Here is a 25736-nt window from a genome sequence, read left to right as displayed (position 1 = left end):
GGCAATTACAGGCTGGTAAGCCTGTCTTCAGTAGCGGGCAAACTGGTTGAAACTACAGTAAAGAACAAAATTGTCAGATACATAGATGAACATAATTTGTTGGGGAATTGTCAACATGGTTTTTGTAAAGGGAAATCATGCCTCACCAATTTACTGGAATTCTTTGAGGGGGTCAACAAGCATGTGGACAAGGGGGATCCAGTGGATATAGTGTATTTAGATTTTCAGATTTGACAGGGTCCCTCACCAAAGGCTATTAAGCAAAGTAAGCAGTCATGGGATAAGAGGGAAGATACTCTCATGGATTAGTAACTGGTTAAAAGATAGGAAACAAAGGGTAGGAATAAACAGTCAGTTTTCAGAATGGAGAGAGGTAAATAGTGGTGTCCCCCAAGGGGTCTTTACTGGGTCCAGTCCTATTCAACATATTCATAAATGATCTCGAAAAAGGAGTAAACAGTGAGGTGGCAAAATTTGCAGATCATAAGAAAACTACTCAAGGTAGTTAAGTTAAGTTCCAGGCAGACTGCGAAGAGCTACAAAAGGATCTCTCAAAACTGGGTGACTGGGCAACAAAATTCAATGTTGATAAATGCAAAATAATGCACATTGGAAAACATAATCCCAACTATACATATAAAATGATGGGGTCTAATTAGCTGTTACCACTCAAGAAAGAGATCTTGGAGTCATTATCGATAGTTCTCTGAAAACATCCACTCAATGTGCAGCAGCAGTCAAAAAAGTGAACAGAATGTTAGGAATCATTAAGAAAGGGATAGATAATAAGACAGAAAATATCATATTGCCTCTATTAAATCCATGGTACGCCCACATCTTGAATACCGCGTGCAGATTTGGTCGCCCCATCTCAAAAAAGATATATTGGAATTTGAAAAGGTTCAGAAAAGGGCAACAAAAATGATTAAGGGTATGGAACGGCTTCCATACAAAGAGAGATTAATAAAACTGGGACTTTCCAGCCTAGAAAAAAAACGACTAAGGGGGGATATGATAGAGGTCTATAAAATCATGACTGGTGTGGAGAAAGTAAATAAGAAAGTATTATTTACTCCTTCTCATAAACACAAGAACTAGGGGTCACCAAATGAAATTTAATAGTCAGTAGGTTTAAAACAAACAAAAGGAAGTATTTTTTTCACAGAACGCACAGTCAACCTGTGGAACTCTTTGCCATAGGATGTTGTGAAGGCCAAAACTACAACAGGGTTCAAAAAAGAACTAGTTAAATTCATGGAGTATAGATCCATCAATGGCTATTAGCCTGGATGGGCAGGGATGGTGTCCCTAGCTTCTGTTTGCCAGAAGCTGGGAATGGGCGGACAGGGGATGGATCACTTGATGAATACCTATTCTGTTCATTCCCTCTGGGGCACCAGGCATTGGCCACTGTCGGAAGTCAGGATTCTGGGCTAGATGGACATTTGGTCTGACCCAGTATGGCCGTTCTTATTGGAAAGGGAAGCCCTAGATCCACAGACAGGGAGGCATTCAAGTGGAAGGCTGGCCCCTCCATACTGCCTTGCTGGACCTCCCTGGCATCCTGGCCCCTGAAGTCCCCCTCTGGCTACACAGCAGCAGCTGCAGAGGGAAGCAGTCCCCCTAATCCACTTCTTTCAGCTCCTGAAAAGCAATTAGAACCCTGACTACGTAAAGTTCCGCCAGAGGACCTTCAGTGGAGTTCAGGAAGAATGCTAATGAACCAACACTGTCCCTTCTCTTCACTCCCCATCCTTCTCATACCCAAGATAGATTCACTGGAACTGGAACCCTATGCTTGAGGAAGTGGAAGATACAATCCTGAACTCTGGATTTAAAATAAACAAAAAACAAAACAAAAAATGTGCAGCACATAGTGCATGGGACTTTTCCGGGATAATCAACACTTCCTTCACTGAGTGTTCCCAAGTAAACAACTTTTAAAACTTCCTGTTTTACTCTCTTAACTGGGAAAGTACCCCCATTCATGGGCTAGTAATTCCACCAACATCCTCATTGTCTTAAGCAATCTTACAAAACCTCCGTCTCAATTGCTTTTATCTCTAAATATGCAACTAATAGTACTTATCTGCAGCGATATTTGAAAGGCACTTCACAAAAATTATCTTTTATTATAAATAGCGTGCAGCCTTACTTCCTTCAGTATCTAGCTCATTTTATAACTCAGCTTTACTTTCAAAACCGTGAGAGCTTAACATTTAACTTTAGAAGTAGTGCCAGCAGCTGAACTTTTTTTTTCAAAATTTTAAACAAATATTTGCCTTACAAAGAATCTAAACTCGGGATCGGCAACCTTTGGTACGTGGCCCATCAGGGTAAGTCCCCTGATGGGCCAGGCCAAGGGATGTGCTGGCCACTGCTTCCCGCAGCCCCCATTGGCCTGGAGTGGCGAACTGCAGCCAGTGGAAGCTGCGATCGGCCGAACCTGCGGACTCGGCAGGTAAACAAACCAGTCCGGCCTGCCAGGAGGCTTACCCTGGCGGGCCATGTGCCAAAGGTTGCCGATCCCTGATCTAAATAGCTAAGAGCTCTCTATAATAGATATCACTAAAGCAAGATTACAGTCAACACTGAAGGGAAAGAATGATCTGAGCTCTCACTGTAATACCAGAGCTTAAAAGCTGATACAAGACATCCACACTAGGGAGTCTATATGTCGACAAAAGGCATCTGTCTGTCGGTGTAGGAACACCTCCATTAGCATGGGCGGTGCATAATGGAGGCTGGGGGAGGCTAAGCCTCCCCAAACCTCAAGCCGCCAGGTGGGAAGGGGAAAAGTCTCCCTCCACCACGGCACAGAGCTTTTCTGGTCTCGGGGCCACAGCGCGGGGGAGGAGGGAGACACGGCAGAGGGGGAAGAGGAGCAAGCAGGGGGTGGAGCAGAGCCTTGAGGGGGAAGGGAGAGGCTGAGTGGAGGTGGAATGGGGACGGGGATGCAGGGGAAGGGATGAAACGAAAGAGGGGCTCCGGGCTCAGAGCTCCAGCCAGGGTCATGAGCTACACCGTGGCCCCAACCGAGCCCTCAGTGCCCTCTTCCCCATTGGGAGGGGGCTGAGAGCAGGGGTGGGGCCTCCATCAGAGGAGGCAGGGCTGTGGGAAACTTCACCTGCCACTCATGTCCACTAGCTATGCTGACAGAACAGCACTTATTCTGTTGGCCAGGTACCTCTACACTAGACATTTTGTCAGCATATCTATGTTGGTCAGGGATGCATTTTTTCACACCCCTTAATGACATAATTACGCCCAAGTGTAGATCAAGCCTGAGACTGTGAGAATCTTCAGGAAGTGAAAGAAAGTTCTTGTACAGGATATAGATTTAAACTGCCATCAAGTTCCCGTCTACACAGGGAAACTGACCAGCAGGGGTTCTCTTCTCTAGTGTTATGCATTACAATGATTATCTTCTCCTGACTGATTTGCATTAACATATTCAGTATTCAAATTCAAAAGATTTCTCTAACATGTGCTACAAAAATGCTGCCAATCACTTGCAAGATAGGATAAGTAATAAAACGAAGCACTGATTGCTTTATGCTCACTTAAGTGTACTGAAAAGTGAAACTCCTTATGAATAATTAACCCGCACTTACAGTTTGAGATTGGCTCCTTTTGTTAGAAACATTAGCAACATTGAGTCCATCTATCACAATATCATACGGAGGATGATTTTCCACAAAGTTTTGAAATTCTTCAAGTTCCTAGAAGGAGGAGAAAAGAAAAAAAGATTAAATTAACAGGATTTTTTTTTTTTTTTTTAGCTTTTTAAAAAAAGACCAAAAAAACCTAAACCTCTCACTTCACTATCGTCTCTTCCCTTTGATATCTTTAATGAAATATTTGCTGCAACATCTTCAAGGGATGTTAACATTGTACTAGATGCTTTCCATTACATTTTTCTTTTCTTATGATTGAACAAACGCCACAGCTTCTACCCCTCTTAAACTCACAGTATAAACTGAACATTTTTGACAAAAATAGGTAGGTCAGTCAAAATCTGACATAAGCTTCAAAGCTGGGTACCGCTTTTTTATTTCATTTAAAAAGAAAATAGGAGACTTGGGTTCCATTCTCAGCTGTGCCATTGACCAGTTGCGTAACCATGGGCAAGATACGTTGCCTCTCCGTGCTTCGGTTTCCCCATCAGCAAACTGGGAATAACACTATTTAGCTTCTTTAGTAAACAGATTTGAGATCTCTGAATGTAAAGCATTAAATAAGAGATTCTTGTTGATATATTTGCTTACTACTCTGGTTGTAAGGCATACACAAAGCTTTTAAAGCAGGTAAAATAGAGAACTTTGCTATGTCAGAAATGTCACCCAATGGCTGATCAAAGAGCATCTCTCCAACTCTCGTAGCCAAAGGGAAATCATAGTTGCATCAGACCAGTCCGAAGAGCTCTGTGTAAGCTCAGAAGGTTTTCTCTCACCCACAGAAGATTGTCCAATAAAAGATATTACCTCATCCACCTTGTCTCTCACTAGTATCCTGTGGGACCAACATGGCTACAACACCACTGCATACAGGGATGAGTGGCATATAACATGAATAACAATAGATTTAAAATTTGTATTAAGATGATGTTTTTTAAAAAAAGTGAAAGGTACAGAGTTTAAGCATAGAAGTTTCTGATTATCAGGGAATAATGTACAGATTATCAAGGGCTGTGAAGTTCATTTTAAAATCGGGTGGCATAAGGAATAAATAATCTGCAATATCCCCGATTGGGGGTAAAAGGTTGACAGGTCAAAGTACAGACATTGAGATATGAGGGTATGAAGTTTATATAATGGCTATGTTTAGGTGTGGAGTATAATGAGTGGATACGATGATGAGGATGGGTTGACCCTCATTTGGTGAGATTTAATGTTCAGTGAGTTTATGGTTCCAGTTCATATGGTCCAACGGACAAAGTCTCTCGGTCCCTTTCTTGTAGTCAAAGAGCGATGTCACTCCAGCTCACGCCTCCTGGTACTGTCGGTGGCCGGTAACGTGTTCAATGTAGATGTCCCTGGACCATCGGATGGTGTCTGAGACCATGAGGCGCCACGTGAGCCACACGTAGCGTCAACCGATCCTGCAGGTCCTCAGCACACGCTCGTTGCAGGGGTCCCAGGCACCCAGGGCTCCGATGATCAGGGTATCCATCTACATTTCATAGCCCGTCGCTCTCAGGGTGTTGGCCAGGGAGGCGTACTTTTCCAGCTTACGAGCTCGGGCTTTGCAAAAGGCCGGGGTCCAGTTCTCAAAGGAGACCGTGACGTTGACGAGGATGATCTTTTTCTGGGCCTCGTCGGTGATCACAATCTCAGGTCGGAGCTGGCTGTCGGTACTAGGGATGGCGCAGTTCACGGAGATCTCCCCAGGCGTGGTGCGATGGCTTTCACCAGGCAGTTCTGGATGGCGTTATGGCGCAGCTGCCAGGCTCTGGATTAGGGTTTGCAGCTGCACAGGTTAACAAGCCATAGGACATGGCAGTTGCATAGATTAAGGGAGGCTTTGTACTAAATAGGGCTGTTTGAAACTAGGGAATGGCACAGCATTATCTTTGTGGAATGCTTTGTAGTTTTACCAGATTCATGCACTAGATCATGCAGCATCTGTAAGTAACACTGTCTACCACTCTATGTTGGCTAGGATGCTGTCAATGTGAAATCTAATCAGGTTTTTAAAAGTAGCTTCAGACTATATGTGACCTGGAGTCCCCAGTGACGTTGTTTTGGGTTTTACAGTCACCCATTTTGGGATTTGTGGGGTGTTGTTTTTCTCTCTCTTGTGCTTTCTGAAAAATCCATACAAATAACTGAGGAAACTGACTGATTAGACAGGAAAACAGATACAGAAATTACTACACTCAAAAAGTTGTCAAATATAGAAAGAAAACTACGAAAATACAGAAAAAATATTTTCCCTGTCATTGCTTTCAGTTACAGGTTACAGCTGAGATTATTGTAACAATAGCAAGTAAAACAATTTCAGACAAAAATGTGGCTTGGGAGTTGACAATGTCCCTTTCACCAACAAATGCAGTGTGCTAGAGTCAGCTTTCTTTTCTGCTGATGTGGAAAAAGAGAAACTCAGTTGAAATCAGTGGATTTACACATATTTTAGCCCAATTTTTGAATTAGTGTTTAATGGCAAGCTTTTTGTAATGTAATCACTAGAAAATCCTCAGCAGATAGAGGCTTCTATGTGTATTCAGTTCCTGGTATGTCATGCACTATTCTGAAATGTATTCCAAATTAGTCCCTGATAAACCTGAGCAATATACTGAAAATGTCAGCATCATCAGAGTGCATTTTAAACGTTCAGAAGAGAAATTACCTGACAACAAACATGCAGGGAAATCCCTCGGATTATGGATAATGAAAAAAATGTACTGCAGGTGTGTCTTCGAAAAGAACCCAATCAACTCGTGTGTCATCAATCTCCTCTAATTACCTCCTGCATATCTCCAACACAAAAGGAAAGTAGAACTAGCCACACAAGTATACTTTTGTTTCTTAGGAAACTGCTATATGATCTGTTACTAAGAACATACCTATGCAACTATTCTGGGTAGTATCCCCTGCAGTACACCCAAGAAACCATTTTCATGCCATTAATGGTATTATTAATAGTTCTTCTTGGGAGAAGTTATTTGGACATTTTAGAAGTTTTTGGGACATTTTATTAGGTGCCAATCCTCCTCCCACTGAAGTCAAAGGGAATTTTGCCACTTATATTTTATTGAAGACACCAAGGCATCCCTTTTCAAATTTTCCTTGAGACACTAATGCGCCTGCTGTCTGGCCAATACATTTGAGTTGAAGATTCATCATCCTTACACCATGATCATTAATTAAACCATTCAGGTGGTGAAGGCCAATGTTAAGATACAATATAACGCTGTCCTTGGGAGCCAAAAAATCTTACCGTGTTATAGGTGAAACCGCATTATATCAAACTTGCTTTGATCCGCCGGAGTGCGCAGCCCCGCCCCCCCCCCCCGGAGCACTGCTTTACCGCGTTATATCCGAATTCATGTTATATTGGGTCGCGTTATATCGGGGTAGAGGTGTATTGGATTCCATGCTGATTTGAGATTAACAGGGTAAACTAACTCCTGACATTAACAATTTTAACATCTGACCACTTTCCAATCTCCCTTTTTTGGGAAAGATCATAGAGCGGGTTGCAGCCAGAAAACTATGAGAGTTTTGGGAGTCCTCAAATTTGCATGAGCTCTATCAGATATAGGCTTGGGCATGAGACAACAATTGTGCTGGTGGCATTAGTTGATTATTTTCTCCTAGAAACTGACAATTAAAAAGTGTTCAGGCTGATTCTTTTACATCTATTAGCAGCCTTTTACACTATGGATCAGAAGCTGTTGTTGATGTGTATGGAAAAAGCTTCTTCCTAAGAGGTGTCACTGGAGGATTGGTTATTAGAAAAACATGGACTGCAATGTGCTCCATATGCTGATGAAACCCAGCTCTTTGTTTCTATCAAGTCTGATCCAGATGGTGCAGTGGAACAAATTACCTAGTGCCTACACAAACTTGGTTAGTTCCCGTGATTCATTTTGAATAAGAATGAGATGATGTTGGTGGGTTGGGGAAAGCAGCCAGAAGAGCTAGTGAAGTGCCACTGTCAGAGGTAATATGACCACCACTTGTAACATTGGTGTATAATCTAAGTATTTTATTACAACCTGGGCTGTTCCTGGATGCCAAAGCACTTTTTTCGATCTGCACCTAGTTAGAAAAGTGAAACATTTACACTCCAATCTAGACTTTGCCATAATTAATCTCATCTCTGACCCTTGACAAACAATATAATGTTCTCTACATGGTGCTGCACTTTGAAGCAACGGAATCACAGAAATGTAGGAATGGAAGGGACCTCGAGAGGTTATCATGTCCAGTTTCCTGCACTGAGGCAGGACCAAGTAAACTAGACCATCCCTCGCAGATGCTGGTCCAACCTGTTCTTGAAAACCTCCAGGGACAGGGATTCCAAATCCCCTTGGAAGCCTATTCTAGAGCTTAACTAGCCTTATAGTTAGAAAGCTTTTCCTAATATCTAACACTAAGTCTCTCTCTTGCTGCAGATTAAGCCCCATTACTTCTTGTCCTACCGTCAGTAGACATGGAGAATAATTGATCACCATCCTGTACATAATAGCACTTAGCATATTTGAGGACTGTTATCAGGCCCCTCCTCAATCTTTTTTTTCCTCAAGACTAAATATACCCAATATATTTTAGCTTTTCCTCATAGGTCAGGTTTTCTAAACCTTTTATAGTTTTTGTTGTTCTCCTCTGGACTCTCCTAAATTTGTCCACATCCTTCCTAAACTGTGGGCCCAGAACTGGACACAGTAGGCAAAGGCTTCACCAGTGCTGAGTAGAACGGGACAATTACCTCCCATGTCTTACAGACATTCAAGTTAATACACTCCAGAATGATAGCAGCCTTTGTTACAATAGCATCACATAGTGGCTCATATTCAATTTATGATCCACCATAACCCCAAGGTCCTTTTCAGCAGTACAACCTCTCTGCCAGTTATTCCCCATTTTGTAGTTGTAGATTTGATTTTTCCTTCCTAACTGAAGTACTCTGCACTTATCTTTACTGAATTTCACCTTGGTGAATTCAGACCAATTCTCCAATTTGTCAAGGTGCTTAAATCCTGCTCTCAAAGTGCTTACAACCCCTTTCAACTTGGTATCATCTGCAGATTTTATGAGCATACTCTTCACTCCATTATCCAAATCATTAATGAAAATATTGAATAGAACTGGATCCAGGACTGACCATGTGGGATACCACTGGATACACCCTCCCAGTTTGACAGTGAACCATTGATAAATACTCTTTGAGTATAGTCTTTCAACCAATTGTGCACCCATGTCATAGTAAATACATCACGACCACATTTCCATAGTTTGCTTATGAGAATCTAGTGTTAAACCTTATTAAAAATCAAGATACACTGCTACCTCAATATAACGCGACCCGATATAACACGAATTCGGATATAACGCGATAAAGCAGTGCTCCGGGGGGCGGGGCTGCGCACTCCGGTGGATCAAAGCAAGTTCAATATAACGTGGTTTCACCTATAATGCAGTAAGATTTTTTGGCACCCGAGGACAGCGTTATATCGAGGTAGGGGTATATATCATGTTTTCTGCTTTCCCCTATTCACTAGGTGAGTAACCATGTCAAAGAAGGGAATTAGGTTGGTTTGGCATGATTTTTTCTTGACAAATCCACACTGGCTATTTCTTATAATTGTATTATCCTCTAGGTGCTTACAAATTGATTGTTTAAGTTTGATTGTTCCAGTATCTTTCCATCATGTGAAAACTAAAGTTACTATGGAATATGCAGGCCAGCTTATTAAGTGGAGTTACCCATTGGAAGCACATTACACAAAAGGTTCAGGGTCTGAACTAGGTGCCAATAGGTTTAAGGGTGGAATTAAGAAAATATTGTCATTAACCTATACAGTTCTAAATTGTTTGGTAACTGGAGGATAATCAAGAGGATGTGATTTTTAAGGGTCCAACCTCTCACAACCTGCTAGAGTGAGAAGTGCTTTGTCAGAGCTATCACAAACAAGTTTCCTGAAAAGTTTTTCAAACTCTGGTTATTGACCAATAATTGGAAAGAAGATAGTATGAACTCTGATTTTGATCATAAAAAGGAAAAAGAGCACACTAAGCTACTGCAGAGCATAACACACTCATTTGGCTAAAAAAACCCTGCAGAGCCATACCGAGCTATCACTATAGCTTCAAATACAGTCAATAATTTCCTACTTATGGCAACTAATACGAATAACAGGGTTTCATGTGTTAACTGTATAACAACTCAAATGACAGATAAGCATGCCCGCATATTCAGAGTGTTAACATTTCTAATATCAACTACAAGGTGAACTGAACTGTACAGCACACACGCCAGCACCACTGAGGTCAATCATCTTTCATACAAACTTTATTCTAGTATGTTTCATAGCTTAAATAAATAAGATTACAGAGAATTAATAGAAAAGGAATACATCAAAATATATAGATGAGACCAAAAACAGCAATAACAATACTTGGCCCTGATATAGCTCTTTTCCACCATAGATCTCGGAGTGCTTTATAAAAATTAGTAGGTGTCATTATGCCCATCAGACAGATGGGAAAAACTGAGGCACAGAAAGATAAGTGGACTTCTCCAAGATCACAAAAAGTTAACAGCAGAACCAGAACAAAACCGAGTTTTCCTGCCTCCCAGGCCTGTGTTCTATTCTCTGGACTTGTCTGAGATTCATAAGAAGACAATAAGTCACTGAGGTGGTATGATACAGGATGGCAGTTCAATATGTCTTGACAATTAAAAAAGGAGGGAGTATTTGCACCAGTAATACCAAGATTGGAAGAAGGTCAGAGAAGAGCAGTTGTGGATGAGCAAAGGGTACAAACAGCAAAAGGGAATAAAGAAAGATAGAAAAGGTGAATAAAGCAGATTGGAGTTACTCCAGAGTGTATTTTACAAGCAAGGGCTATTTTCACTATACCGACACTTGTACTCAATACTTAAAGCCAGTAGACTATTTTTTAAACTGAGAATATAGTCTCTAATTCTTTCTCCACAATGATGTATGCACTGTCCCTAAAGACTCAGTTCAATATGGTATAGATGCTTTGCAAGTAGTCCTAAAGTGGCATGTTACTTTGGGGGACCGGGGGAAGACACAGAAGATCACTGCAGGGAAGATGACAAATGCATTCACAGTGAACTCTAGATTGAAGTCAGTATGAAGTAAGAAGTGCCCGACTTTAGGTAGGGATAAGCCATGCCAACAACTGCAGAGGACTCTAGTGCAAAACAAACAGACTAAAAATAAACCCATAGTCTTTCCATTTCCTCCCTTGCTTATCAATCCTCTCACCCATCGCTAGCAACTAGGGACACACAAAGATCGTCTGGTTCCTTAGGGGGCAGCAGTTTCAGGGAGAACCAGGCAAAGAACCACATATAGGGACCAGGTGCCCCAAACCCTCCCCCAAACAGAGGAAAATTCTGGAAATTCTGCATGGCCTGATTTCCCCTCCTCTCCACAAAGGAGGAAGCAGATGGGACAGCTATGCAGCCTAAACTTCCAAATGAGAGCTAGTAGTGGACCAACCCACCCAAGAATGGCCACAAAAAGTTGTACAATTGCACACACAGACATGTATGACATGTATGTTGTGTTTGAGGAATATTGAGGATTAGGATTTCGACACATCAAGATTTTAAGTGTCAGGATATGTCTGGATTTTGATCAGGGCTTACTCAGACTACAGTAATGAAAAGATGATCAACCTGCAATTCTCTGTGGTATTCCCTCTATTAGCCAATTGTAAGAACAACTGGCAGGCCTTCACCACTACAGAAAATTCAGTGGAACAGATTTTCAACTAGCAGACAACAGATGAAGATAATACTAACACAACAATGGTTCCCAATGCAGATTATAGTACTGGTATCGGGGCTAGTTCAAGTAAATCTGGGGCCTAGCACACTATTCAATTAGGTCCCCCACTGCTAGGGGGTAGTTCAATGTGTGATCTGCTCTCCCTCTCCTACATACTCCAAATGGTTCTGCCAGCCAGCTGGGTAGGTAATGGAAATAGGCAATAGGGAATATGGCCCTAACTGCTGTGCATTCATGGAGAAATGGAAGAAGGCACTAAACCAAACTAGAGGCTGAATTGTGATAATAGAATCAGAGGGTTAGAAAAGGGTCATCTAGTCTAACCCCAACAATTTTTTATTCCCCATTTCCCAGGCCTGCTTAGGGATATCCTTCCTCCCAAGGAATAGCACTGGGCCCCATCAGTAGTTCCACTGACTCCAGTGGGAACACTCATGGTGTAAGGTACTATTGATGTAACCTGGTTAAGGGGACAAGGGAGACCCTGATTCCCCACAGGGCTCAAACTGGGACTCAAAGGATATGAGCTGTATACTAGAGCTGCAAGGTATAATTTCCTGCTCCAACAGACATACCTGTACTAGTTCTGATTGGGCTATTGGGCTAAAAGTACTAGCGTAGCCACTGCAGCATGAGTGGCAGGATGGGCTAGCTCCATGAGTACATACCTATGATCTCAGATGGGATCATACTCAGGAGGGCCAGCCCATCACTCTGCTGCAGCTATACTTCTGGTTTTATCATGCTAGCTGGATCAGGGCTAGCTGGGTAGGTCTACTCAAGCTGAAAATTGCATCTCCCAGCTCCAACGTAAACATACCCAAACAAACGTCATAAATTAGCTTAACTAGTTAAGGAATCAGAGAAATATAAACCCATTACTTTACCAGGATTTCTCTGAGGAACTCTAAAAAATAGGTAGTATTCCTCGTGTTACCATGCAACAAATTCTTGCCAATTCTTGTTTAAATTTTAATACTATGGAGCAGCAGTAGCCATTTGACAATATTAAGGATGCTGCCACATTTTTTTTAAAGCTGATTCTGCAGCCCCTGTAAAATTCACAAAAGAAATCAGATCAGCTTGAAAACTGGGAGGATAAATCTGGAGCCAGGATAAATTTTGTGGGAAAAATATGAAGATACTTGAACAATGGGGTTCAGAGACGTAGGGTACCCTAAAATTAGGTATTTTAAAAGTTACAAATGTCTAATGTTTTTTCTGTACATAACTAGGGAAGAAACAGTGAGGAAGGTAATCATGAAACTTACATAGCTAGACTCTTCTTGTTGATATCTAGTGCAGGGTATCATCAGAGGTCTAAAATCTAAATATGAGAGGTTATCAGACCTTCTTTTTGGCACTATGGAGTGGAATGACAGAAAGCTGGTAATCTATACACTGCTGGCACAAAGCACAAGCTTCCTAGCTGAGCTGTTAACTGTACTTCCAGACTCACCCAGACCCATACAACAAGAGGCTAGGTGAGTTCAGGAAGAAGAGTGGGGGAGAACTGTGAGCTGAAGCTGTGACAGGTGTGTAGATAACAGCTCAGCTCCTCTTGCAGCAGCTCTTGCCAGCATACAGAGTTTAGGGACAAATTCTACTCCCTCCATCCTCTTGGGGGCAGAAAGACAGGGGTGGGGGACTCGTCCCTGAGACCAATACAGGAGATGAAGAATCAGCCCAGCTCTTTATATGGCTTCTCTATCCAATAAACCTTCTCTTGAACACCAGCAGGGGAAGTGCCAATCTGACAAGTATATTGTGGGGAATCAGGATCCCTCCCCTGACCTTTCTGATGTTGTGTGTGTACAGGGGGGAAGCAAGGTTTTGGGGTGGTGCCAGGAGAGACGGCAGGAATGAAGTAGTAAGTGGAGACAGGGATAGCCCTCCAGTGATGGGCCCCATAATGCCCCACTCTCCTGGGTTTGGTAGGGCTTCTTCACCTGCAGAAGTGCTAGAGAGCTGGAGCTGCTGTACTCCCTAAAGGTCATCAGAGCTACCTGCTACAGAGGTTGGAGGTGAACTCTGGCACCACCAGCAGCAAAGCACAGCATTCTCATAATGGTTTGATCTTGTTACTATTAAAACAAACAAAATTTCTCAGATGTGGCACTGGCTCCATCTAGTGGTCTTTTATCTTTCAACTCCATTAAGTACCCAGGCTGCTCATTTGTTAAAGTCAACACATGATGATGAGTAAGGACTGGCAAAGCAAAGCAAAAAAAGAAAACATAAGAAGAGCATTTGACCATGATTTCATACATACTGTACCATTTCTATCTCATGTGTATGCAGTGATCCCTGTTCGAAGCTAGATGTTCCCACTGCAGATATCATATTACCATAGCCCATGTACATTTAGGACTGCGGGGTTAGTGTTAATTTTTTGTGAATGTTGACAGGTAATACTGATGTTTATTTTTAAAGATTTTTCCTGGTTTTGACTTAAACTATTGCGCTATTGAAAAACCCACCATTCAAGATTTAATAAATATAAGCTTCAGAAATGAAACAATATTTAATGAGACAGCAGAGACTTACAGTTTTCTGCTAGGGAAAACTAGGTATTTTTTAACTTTTCTCCTGTGAAAATTTCAGTTATGAATCATGGAATATTTTCCATTAGTTTTTGGATGGGGAAGAAATTGACATTTATTAACATTTACTACTTAAAATGTAATCCTACTAGTCCAGGTATCCTCTCCTTGAATGACCAACTAGAAAGATGTGAAAAATTATGAGGGTGAAGGGAGGAATGAAGAGTTCAGCATTTGGATTCATTTTATTAAATAGTGGAGAAAATGTAGGCAGATTATTAAAATATTTGTGAGTTTCTTACTGATTAAGACAAAAATTAAAGAGATACTGAAGGACAAAACCATGATAAGTGAGGTTAAGAATAAATTGATATGATTATAAGTAGAATGTCAAAATGAATTCTCGAATACATTTTACTATAAATCAGTGAAAATTTATAGTGTTAGCACGACACAACTTTTTTAAAAACCCTTAATATAAAATTAAGTGTTGAAAAAATTATTAGGGGGTCTTAGACCTATTAAGCATTAGTCACTTATGACTCTCCAGTCAATAAACCTGAAGGCCCTTGAAACCTACCTGAGGAGTTGTCTTCCTGAATGTATCAGTTCCCTTCATCACATCTTTTATTATTTTTTCCTTGAGTGCATTGTACTCTTCTTGGCTCAGATGAATAGCTTCCAGGTTTTGGTTACAAACTGGACATTTTCCGCTGTAACAGTAATAAAACCACAAACAAAGTATGCATGTGTGTGAATAAGATTAGTAAAAGAGCTATATGTTAAAATTCACTTCCGTTTATTAAATGACTACGCATGCCTCTTTCTGTGCAAACAAAAAATAAATAAGTCATCAGAAAATGACTTGTGCCCAGTTTGGGCCAGATCCAAAACCTATGGAAATCAATGGAAATGCTCCAACTGACTTCAGTGGGTTCTGGATCAGATCCTTGGGGACATTTAGGGGTCAACTTCTGTGTTCAATTACAAGCACTACCACAAACTTCCGGCATGACCTTGGAAAATACATTTAGTCTCTCTCTCTCTCAGTTACCCCATCTGTAAAACAGTACTTCTCTGCCTCATAGGTGTGTTGCAAAGATAAAATACATTAAAAACTCAGATGATCAGCTGCTACAGAGGGGACCACAGAAATAGCCTAAAATTGACTAAAGCATTGACAGAGCTACCAGAGCCTTTCCATGTTGACTCCCCCTCTGACATAGTCTTTCCCCACTGCTGGAACTTTTAACTGTGCAGAGGGGCGGCCCGGGGGACAGGCACCATCAATATTTGGGGCCAGGTCTCTTCCCCAGCCCCTCCTTTTGCCCCGCATGCCTCCCCTGGCCCCATCTGCCTCCCCCGGAGCATCCCACAGCCCCTCCTGCCATCCCCGTGCGCCTCCCCCGGAGCGTGCCTGCATGCGCCCTGGGCAGTGGGTGGTTGCTCTGCCACTCTGCGCTGCGCTCCCTCGCCGGCCGCTGCCGGCTACAAAAGGGAGCAGCGCCGGCAGCAGGCTGAGGTGGCGGCGCAGCTGCTGACTGCGGAAGGAGGAGGGGAGGAGGCGCGCATGTGATGGCAGCCCTCTTCCCCCGGCACCCACCACAGGGGAGGCGAGGGGGCTTCCTGGACCTGAGGGGGCCCAGCCCCTAGGAGCACATGCAGTGACGGTGCCAGGTGAGTGTGCCACCGGGGAGAAGACGGGGGCCCCTCCCCGGAGCTCTCTACTGCCAGTAAGGAGAGGGCTGAGGGGACCATGGAGTCCTCCTCTCTGGCCCCAGCCCCGGGGCAGCCTCCCTGCATCCTGGAGTTTTCATCCCCACCCACACCCCAGAGCCCTCACCCTAACGCTCTGCCCTAGCCCTGAACCCCTCCCACACACCCCAGCCAGAGCACTCATCCCCCCACACTCCAACCCTCTGCCCAAGCCCTGAGCCCCCTTCCACACCCTGAACCCCTCATACCCAGCCCCACCCCAGAACCCTCACCCCCCCACACACACACATTGTGCAATATAGGGAAACTGTTAAACGCTTACTGTTTCCAGTCCATTTTTACATTATTTTAAAAAATATAGAGAGACTTACAAGGTAGGTGTGGGGCCAGGGGGCAGGACTTGGACCCGTTCTGGGCACCACCAAAAATTATACAAACCTGCTGCCCCGGACTGTGCAGGGGGGAGGTTCTGGCAGGGGGGAAGCAGCAGGAAAAAATTCTGGCAACTCCCCACAGCAGGAGCCTTTCACTGAGGTGAGGAAAGGCTCTGGCATGAGGGAGGCAGCAAGACACTGCACTGCTCAATGTAGCAGTGTAGATGTGGAAGGCACTGCTTGAGGTGTAAAGATCCCATTTTGCCAGCTACCCCCTATTAAACTAAATCAATATATTCAGACAGTAAACATCCCAATAACCAGGTCAACATAAACTATTCATAAATTATTACTGAGCAGCTCCAAATCCATCAGAGATGTATCATGTAAAGCATGTTCCAGGCACAGAATCATAGGGTTAGAAGGGATCGCAATGGTCATTACCCCGCCAAGATGCAAGATTTGTTGTGTCTAAATTATCCAAGACAGATGACTATCCAGCCTCCTTTTGAAAACCTCCAGTGAAGGAGCTTTCACAACCACTTTACGCAGTCTGTTCCATTGTCCCACTGTTCTTGCAGCTAGGAAGTTTTTCAAGAGATTTAATCTAAATCTGCTATGCTGTCGTTTGAACCCATTGCCTCTTGTCCTGCCCTCCGTGGCAAGAGAACAACTTTTCTCTAACTTTTTTATGGCAGCCTTTCAAGTATCTTCCCTGCCCCAGTTTCAAAACTAAACATACTCAGTTCCTTCAGCCTTTGGTCATATGGCTTACATTCCATTCCTTTAATCATCTTTGTCATTCATCTCTGTATCCTTTCCAGTTTCTCCACATCCTTTCTATACATACCATCTTGGGAAAAAATATTTTAAAATCCTCCAAGCCCATGTACAAGGACACCCTGGATCTCAAGTTCATTTGCCCAACTAAAATGTGATTGCCCCAATTTCTTTGAGGTCAGAATGAGGTTTTTGTCGATGTTTTTTAATTAAGTTGTGTTGCATATCCCTGCCTCAAAGACAAGCTAATGATCTAACACTCTTAAAAATCCTGGGTGAACCACCTAACTTATATGTTTGATTGTGGATGAAAATTACAACCAATTCCAACCTTCGCTTTTTTTGTAAAAAGTGGCAGTGGATAAAGAAACACAGGATCAGCTATTTTGCTTAATTCCCCTTGTAGTGTTGCTTGGCCAGGTAGGCACATGGGGAACTAAGCTAATCATGTCTGAGCTCTCCCTGAAAACTTTGAGGGCTTTTACAAAAAATACGAGGTAGCAGACCTGTTTTCATCCTCATCCTCAGATTGCACATGCCAACCCCTGTCTCCAGAATTTTTAAGTGCAAGTCATCAGGTTGTCCAGTAGGCATTACATAAATAAAATGTCATTTATCCTGAACAGTTCTTTGGTTGTTCCAGGCTGCCAGACAAAAGGATTTTTCCTTGCATCCTCCCACTTAGGTCTTTTCATAGATGCAAAGTATAATGTTGATGTTTCTCATTTTCCCCTTTACAATGGTCTGTTTGGAGACTTACATTCATCCAGCTGTGCATGCTTTGAACTGAAGGAGGGATCATTCTTTTTTACATCAATCAATTTGTGAAGTTCTGATATGCATAATCCTAGAATCATTCTCCTCTGATTTTTGCACAGAGAAAAGCGAAGAGTGAGTTGACGTATATTTCTTACCCAACACAACTATAAATACATAATTGGCACAACAACCAGACTTCTGGTCTATATCAAAACACAGACCATAAACAAAAAATATTCCAAAATTGCATGAATTATCGTGCGGACAGTGTATTTGCTGACTTAACACGTTAATAATGTGCAACTTTTAGTACTTTCCACATGCTCAATCCACTGGTTGCGATCATAGGCCTAAGCCACACATTTGTATTAATCAGAAGTCTGGCTATTTAAATAATCCTAAACTCCTGATAAATAATTCTAAGTACAACAGGCAGAAATTAGAATAACATTATTAAAACTCCACAATTTAAGAGCCCACAAGACCCACCCCAAAAATTATTGAGACTCCACCAAAAAATTATTAAACTTAACATTTACAGACTGTATGTTACAGCTGGCATATTTGAACCTTGAATCTTTTGCCAGTATCACTTTATATTAGTTAGAAAGATCTAATCGTAGAATAAAGTAAAGTCAAATGTTATGCTTTGTTTAACAAATTCATAACATTGTTTCCCATGAGCCAAAGCCTGCTGAGTGTCCTCAACCTCCATTTAATGTCAATGGGAATTAAAGGCACTTAGCATCTTGCACAATTGGGTTCTTGTATTGAATTTCTCTTCAAAAAGCTACCTTAAAATTACATTTCAAATTTTGTAATCTCAGATAGCTCTTATTATGCATACATGCTGCAAAATACTCAGCAATCACCCAAGAGCCACAGTAAAGGTGGGGGACTTTCTTAAATGGTCAGAAAAGCAGCCAGCAATACTGACAAGTGTATTACAAAGACAGAGAAGTTGCGGCTCATTTCAGAGTGGGTGTTCCAAGAGCAGCATAACCAACCAAACCCCTCCTATGAGGTAAGTTTCAGTGACTATTCAGGGTAACATTGTTTTTAGCACACAGTTGGATGCAGGTTCCTGAAGAATAAAAATAGCATACATTCGCCTCAGGAATGAAAGCTGATCACACCTCTGCATGGTTTAGGAAAGAACACCATTCCCTGATAGCTAGGTGCACTGTTCAATTATTTTCTGTAGTGGTGGGGATAATGCCAGACTTAACAAGCTGATGTTTGGATCCAATATATCAATTGTCATGCGGAATCCCTAAGCAGAAGAGAATTAGAGCTTTCCATAACTGACCTTGGGAAGTCAAACAGCCTTTCTAACTCTCAAAGAAAAATTAATAGTCAGAAGAGTCTAAGTCTTAAGCTCCTGATTATCAGGACTAGAAGAACCTACAAGCTCCAGGAAGTTGGAGGAGGAAGAAAACAAGCAGCCTGTATGCTTCAAATCAGCAGCCCACTCCTGCTCCCACAGCAGTCAATGTTTCCTCTCCCCCTCCCCGACTTCAATAGCACCAGATGCAATACACACTCACATTTAAGAAAAGCTAAGAGAAATTTTAAAGAGTCAGCACCTGTACACTCTATTTTTATTACAAACCCTAAGGAGCATATAACTCAAAAACATTCTTATCTTTGACACATTTCCAATTGCCAATACACGAGACACAAATCTGGCTTTCAAATCAGATTGACAATACGTAAGACAAATTCACAAAGTTACAAATATTTGTATATTATATTTTGTAGAAATATGTATCTAAATTGTCCATGAAGGAAAATACTTTGCAATTCCTTGATTTTGTCCATATCGCAAATTAACATTTTTTTGGTGCAAACCCCTGTGGCAGGGCCAGGTTCTGAGCAATTACATAGGGACAGTTTACTTTAACCAAAATAATAATCTCGGCAAGGGTCTAATCAATAATCTTGGCTCCTAACCACCTCCCATACAGGTTTACAGTCAATAAACAAACAAACAGTTCATTTCCTTCCCACTGTGGTCAACAAAACAGCTTTCTCCTCCTGCTACAGGTGTATCCCAGACCCCCTTTAAGATGCAGGGCCTAATTAGCTCCCAGCTGAGAGCAACCCCTAGACCTGTCTTTGAACCCTGCCTGAAAGGTAACTCAGAATAAATAAACCCATCACCAGACACATACACTGTCAGGCTCAGAGTCTTCCTAAGGGCACTGTTGGGGCGGGATTACAGATCCATGGCACCAGCTCAGGGGTTTAAATCCTGTACACGTACCACAAAGTGGGTGTTAGAAATTATGATCAAAGAATTTATTTCAATAAGAAATTTGAAATAACATAATAGAAATAGTCCTTTTACTTGTTTTACCAAAGTAAAGTTCATGGCAAAAAAAAAATCAAACACGTTATTTATCAAGTTTTTACATAAAATATTGTATTTACCTATTTTTAATGGTAGTTAAGTGTCCTTGCCATTTCTCTCCTGGAATGCTAAAAACAAAAATATATATAATATAAATAATGTTAGACTTCTGTGTCATCATTTTTGAACTACAGTACAGCCAAAAGATTTTTTTATGGTCTGCATCTAGAAATAAAAATAATAACCGTTTACACTAAGGAAAAATTATATGAAGGCTCATCCGTTATACCTGCTTATGTGCAACACCCTGCATATGACTACTTAAGCATTTATCCACAGTGGAACAGGCCTTGAGCCAGACAGAAAGAGAACAACTCTGCAGTCCAGTGGTTAAGGCATACCCCTCCAGGAGGTGGAAGATTTTGGTCCAGTCCCTCTGTTCCAATCACTCTTTCATGATTTATCTACAGTGGAACAGCTTCAACAGGAGTGTGTGAGTTAGCCATGCATCAGAATAGCTCAGGGATTACAGCGCTCTCCTGAGAAGCAGTTCTTCCCCCCTCTGGCAGAGAGAGGGGAATTGAACTGGGTCTTCCATATCCCAGGCAAGTGTGCTAACCACTGAAATAAAAATTATAAAGTGGGCATGGGAACCAGCACCACTTCCTCTGGCCAGTTTGCATGTAGTGAGGCAGGTGCCTAACTCATTCCAACAAAAAATGGCTTAGGCACCTAAACCCACTAACTCCAGGCAGCTGGTTCCCATCCATGCATCACTAAGCAGATACAAGCACCTCCCTGCAGCCCAGATTTAAGAACCTATCTCTGAAAGTGGGGTTTAACACACACCCCTGTCATTAGCATCTCCAATTGGCTAACCAGGGGCTTGTCTACACTGACACTTTTCAGCGCTGTAACTTTCTCACTCAGGGGTGTGAAAAAACACACTGCTGAGTGCAGCGCTGGGAGCTACGCCTCTCATGGAGGTGGGTTTTTTAGAGTGCTGAGAGAGCTCTCTCCCAGCGCTCTGCCGCGACTACAAAAGCCACGTTAAAGCACTGCCGTGGCAACGCCTTAACGTTGCCAGTGTAGATTAGCCCTCTATCCAGTGCTGGCTTTTGTGGATTGCACTTTTTAGGTGACCATCTCTCCCCATTCATTGTACAGGGAGCCTAAGCAAATAACTCGGCTTTGTGGATCACCATGTTGTTCCTGTGCCTAGACATTAGGCACAGTGACACTCAGCATTACAACGCCTAAGTCTCTTTATGGATCCCACACAAAGTCACTGCAATGCTTGCATTGTGACCTTTTGACACTGCATCATCACAGTGCCAACACACACATCACTACATTGCATTGGCCACAATGATATATGAGGTTCTTTAACTGTCTTGAAAGATAAGGGGAAAGGGAAACCCTGTTACCCTTCCTCCCACCAACTCAACTCTACATGAGCAGGCTTTCCCCCTGACCAAAATATAATGACGTTGTCCTCTTTTATTTCCACTAATATGATTTTTTTTTTAATTACAGTTCTACTCTAAGAAGCGACTAGGTTAAAAAAAAAAGCAAGCACTTTCTTAGTCAACAGATCTCATTCTTGTGTGTACTGTAATATCTGCTGACTTCAGTGGCTTCTACTGAAATTATTCTGGTGACCCTCTGAGCCAACACATATTTGAAGGAGTGAACCAGAATTTTTTTTTCCCACTGCATTTGCTATTTTCTTGTACCACAGAGGGAAACTGTCTCAATTTTGTACAATTTACCATTTCTCTCCCCTCGTATATCAGAGGAAATTCTGACACTCATCAACATTCAGTATTTGCTATCAAACACAACAAACCAAGGATGAGAACTGGTGAAGACAAAAATTCTGAGATGTGGGACTCATCGGAATATGCTACACCTATACCCTATATGAAAAATGCAAAATGAAAAGGTAAAAATTGTGATAGGAAATTCAGACCTGGCAAAACTTTCTATTTACAGTAGAAATAAAGAGATTATGGCAGTGCTTTTAAAAAAAAGGAAAAACAACAAAAAATGATAAAAGGTTTCAGGGATTTACACTGGCTTTTGGACTACTGTCTTAATGGATCACAGAGTCAATTCCCATTAATCAGTAACTGCTTCTGAAACAATAGTTACCTTTCAAACCATAGCTTTATGCTCTGCATAAGAGCTTCTCCAGGATATAGTTGATTTTCTCTCAGATACAAGAGGATTCCTAAGAGTTCACTTTTTAACTGATCGTCCTTCACACATTTGCCAGTATCAAAAAGGACCTGCAGCGTATCCAAGTTTGGTATCAAACCCTTAGCCAGCATTTCATGATACAGTTCACATGCCAAGTTTATTTCTTGGTTATTGAGGGCCCCTTTGATACAATCTCCATAGTTCCCTTTTGACGGGATCATGACTTTTTTTATCTCTTCCAGTAGCGACAAGGCCTCTCTCCATCGATTGGAACCACTCAGCCCCTTGATTAGAAGGCTGTAAGCCCCAGTTTCTAAAGTCTTAAATCTGACTTTCATTATATCATAGACATCATAAACTTCGGCCATCTGTTCCTGCCGGACACACAGAGCCAGGTACTTGACCAATAAATTATAACTGATGTCACCTTTTCTCATTGCCACCATAGACAGCAAGGACTTGGCCACATCTATGGAGCTGTTGCATTTGATCATTTGCTCTAGCATTACTTCTTCAAACTTGCTAATTCCCTTAAATTCTCCCCTCAGCTCTTCCCATTCCGCCACACTCAAAGGTTTTTCTGGGGGCCGGATACCATTCTTTTTAGATATCATGAGCAGTTCCTCTTGGTTCTTTGATCTCCTCTTGGCAGCTCCAGCAGAGAACAGGGAAAAAGGATGAGGAGAAGAGGTGTCTTCTCTGGCCCTGCCCTCCTTTTCCTCTCCATCTCTACCTTTAGATCTGGTCTTAGTAGTTAGCATATGAGTTGCTTTGGGATCCACTGGTATTGCGGATTGAGAAGTGGTAGTAAAAGGGAAACATTTAACATGTTTCCTGTTCGGGAGATGGAAGATGACAGCAAACAGCTGTTGGCGCCTTGGAACAGGCCAAAACATGGGGTATTTCCACAAAGTCTGCAAACCCGAGAAGCTAGTGGGACGGAAGAAAGCCATGATGAGGAGAATGCATATACTGGGAACACTCCCCAAGAGAGATCTAGTGGGAAGTGAAGTTTGTGTGAGGAAGTTTATAGTAAAAGTCTTAAGGGATGTCAAGCTGTGAAAGTTTTGGAATAAAGGTCACAAGGGTGCTTTTAAGACTCTCATTAAAACAAAAATAGCAAAATCCTTCATCACCAAAAGAAGAAATATTTCAAACTACCAAACTATTAATACAAAGAGTGAGGGGGCATCTCTCATCCCAGGAAAGAGGCTTGGCGGTTCTGTACTTTATTGTGCCTGCCCAACCTCTGAGGCTGTTTAAGGTTTATCATAAATTTATGCTATAAAAATGGGGAGAAGTTATGTGAACTTCCTAAGAACTAAGAGTTGTTCTGTCGCTTTCATCCAAATCAGGTCAGGAAATTACCTACAGAAAACAGACCACAAACAATACACAATTAGTACTTACACCTCCAGAGTAGTAACTTCAACATTACAATTCAGTTTACATTTTTACAACCAAAAAAGTGACCTACCTAACCTATCTTAGGTCTGGCACCCAAAATTTGCTCACCTAAAAGCCAGTGATAAACTTCCAATATTTTAACATGGGACTTCTACCAAAGCTCCCTTATCACTTATAGCTTGTGATAAACATCCGGGAAGGCAGGCATTCACATGCTGCAAACATATAGGACTATTAATTTTCTCACCATTTAAACAAAACCTGCTTTCCCAGTGATAACCATAGCTCAGGAATCAGGGAGTAGCCGTGTTAGTCTGTATCTACAAAAACAACAAGGAGTCTGGTGGCACCTTAATGACTAACAGATTTATTTGGGCATAAGCTTTCGTGAGTAAAAACCTCACTTCTTCGGATGCATAGAGTGAAAGTTACAGATGCAGGCATTATATACTGACACATGGAGAGCAGGGAGTTACTTCGCAAGTGGAGAACCATTGTTGACAGGGCCAATTCAGTCAGGGTGGATGTAGTCCACTCCCAATAATAGATGAGGAGGTGTCAATTCCAGGAGAGGAAAAGCTGCTTCTGTAATGAGCCAGCCAACACCATTTTGCAAGCAAGTTTTTAATATGGGCACCTCCCAGTAAGCTATTATTTCCTAAAAAGTACACAAAGGATAGTGATAGCTGGGATCCAGCCAGTGTAATCATAAGAGAAGGGAAGAACAGGAGTACTTGTGGCACCTTAGAGACTAACAAATTTATTAGAGCATAAGCTTTTGTGGACTACAGCCCACTTCCTCGGATGCATACAGCATGAAGTGGGCTGTAGTCCACGAAAGCTTATGCTCTAATAAATTTGTTAGTCTCTAAGGTGCCACAAGTACTCCTGTTCTTCTTTTTGCGGATACAGACTAACACGGCTGCTACTCTGAAACCTGTCATAAGAGAAGGGGTGTGTTTGCCAGAAGCTGGGAATGGGCGACAGGGGATGGATCACTTGATGAATACCTATACTGTTCATTCCCTCTGAAGCACCTGGCATTGGCCACTGTTGGAAGACAGAATACTGGGCTAGACGGACCATCAGTTTGACCCCTTACAGCCATTCTTATGTTATGTTCTTACGTGTTTGGAGGAGGCAGAAAGGATCCTTGTGAGAGGACCTTTGTTGCCAGCTCTTGTGATTTTTAATCACAAGTTTCACAGTATTTGGTCTATTTCTTAAAGCCCCCGCTGCTGAAGGGGTGTAATTAGGCAAGAGATTCAGCTTTCACTTTTAAAAAAAGTTTCTAGCCAGCACGATTATAGAGACTAACTGGAAAACGTGAAGCCTGGACACCAGAAGACAAACAATCAACAGGTATAATTAACTCCAGCAGCTCTGCACGTTTTCAATCTCACGGTATCTGGGCCTGACTAGTGATGTCTGCGTGCTTGGGCCTATGGTAATAGTGCAACGTCCACGTCCTCTCCACAGACCTGGGAGACAATCGTTGCCAGTCGGGACGTGCTCCCTGGGCCGCTCAGAGACGCTGCGGAGCTGAGACCCCCTCGCACAAGCTGAGCCGGCTCATTCAGAACGGCCGGCCGGAGTCGCGGGGGCCAGGCGAGGGCTCGCTGCAGCGCACGGAAGCACCGCGCACACCTCACGTGCCCTGGTGACTACTGCCCGCACGCTGAAAACTACAACTCCCAGCATGCAATGCAACCCGGCCGCTTATACAGGGCGCGCAACACGTACTGCGGGATGTAGTCGCTGTGGTCCAATTGCGGGCCATGCCTTTGCTGCCTTCCCCATGCGGACCTGTCTCAGGCGATGCGCTGCAGGTGTCAGTATCGCAGCGCTGAGCGGCTCTGGTGGATGCCACTCATAGCCGAAGGGGGCGGGTCAAGTAATGGCGGAGCCGCGCCGGACAGTCGCTCTACCTAAGGAAGAACTTTTCCTCTGAACTTGCTCTCTTTCACGCGCGCCGAACGGTCCCTCCGCCAATCAGGGCTCTGTATGAGGCTCGCCACAGTCCAGACTGCCGGCTCGTGTTACGCATGTGATCACAGGGATCCAATGAGAACAGAGCACAGTAAAGCGGCCTTAGTTGGCCATGGCCGCCA

The 25736-nt window shown here is 42.6% G+C and overlaps 1 protein-coding gene across 3 annotated transcripts in view; it reads right to left on the bottom strand.

The window, feature by feature from the left end:
* Positions 1–25728, bottom strand: part of PRORP (protein only RNase P catalytic subunit) — an 88728-nt gene extending 63000 nt beyond the window's left edge. Inside the window, exons 1-5 of one of the 3 annotated variants that reach the window (XM_054025992.1) lie at positions 25369–25728; positions 22171–23586; positions 20097–20144; positions 14615–14747; positions 3615–3722 (exon numbers count right to left, since the gene is read on the bottom strand). In XM_054025992.1, the coding sequence (XP_053881967.1) occupies positions 3615–3722; positions 14615–14747; positions 20097–20144; positions 22171–23171 (1290 nt within the window). In that variant the 5' untranslated portion in view covers positions 23172–23586; positions 25369–25728. Of the gene's footprint in view, positions 1–3614; positions 3723–14614; positions 14748–20096; positions 20145–22170; positions 23587–25106; positions 25273–25368 lie in introns of those variants that run through there. The other 2 variants (XM_054025993.1, XM_054025994.1) reach the window with 2 other exon arrangements.
* Positions 25729–25736: the final 8 nt, after the last annotated feature.

Source organism: Malaclemys terrapin, chromosome 4, assembly GCF_027887155.1.
Source record: "Malaclemys terrapin pileata isolate rMalTer1 chromosome 4, rMalTer1.hap1, whole genome shotgun sequence".
Taxonomy (NCBI): domain Eukaryota; kingdom Metazoa; phylum Chordata; order Testudines; family Emydidae; genus Malaclemys; species Malaclemys terrapin.
This window is presented reverse-complemented; position numbering and strand designations above follow the sequence as displayed.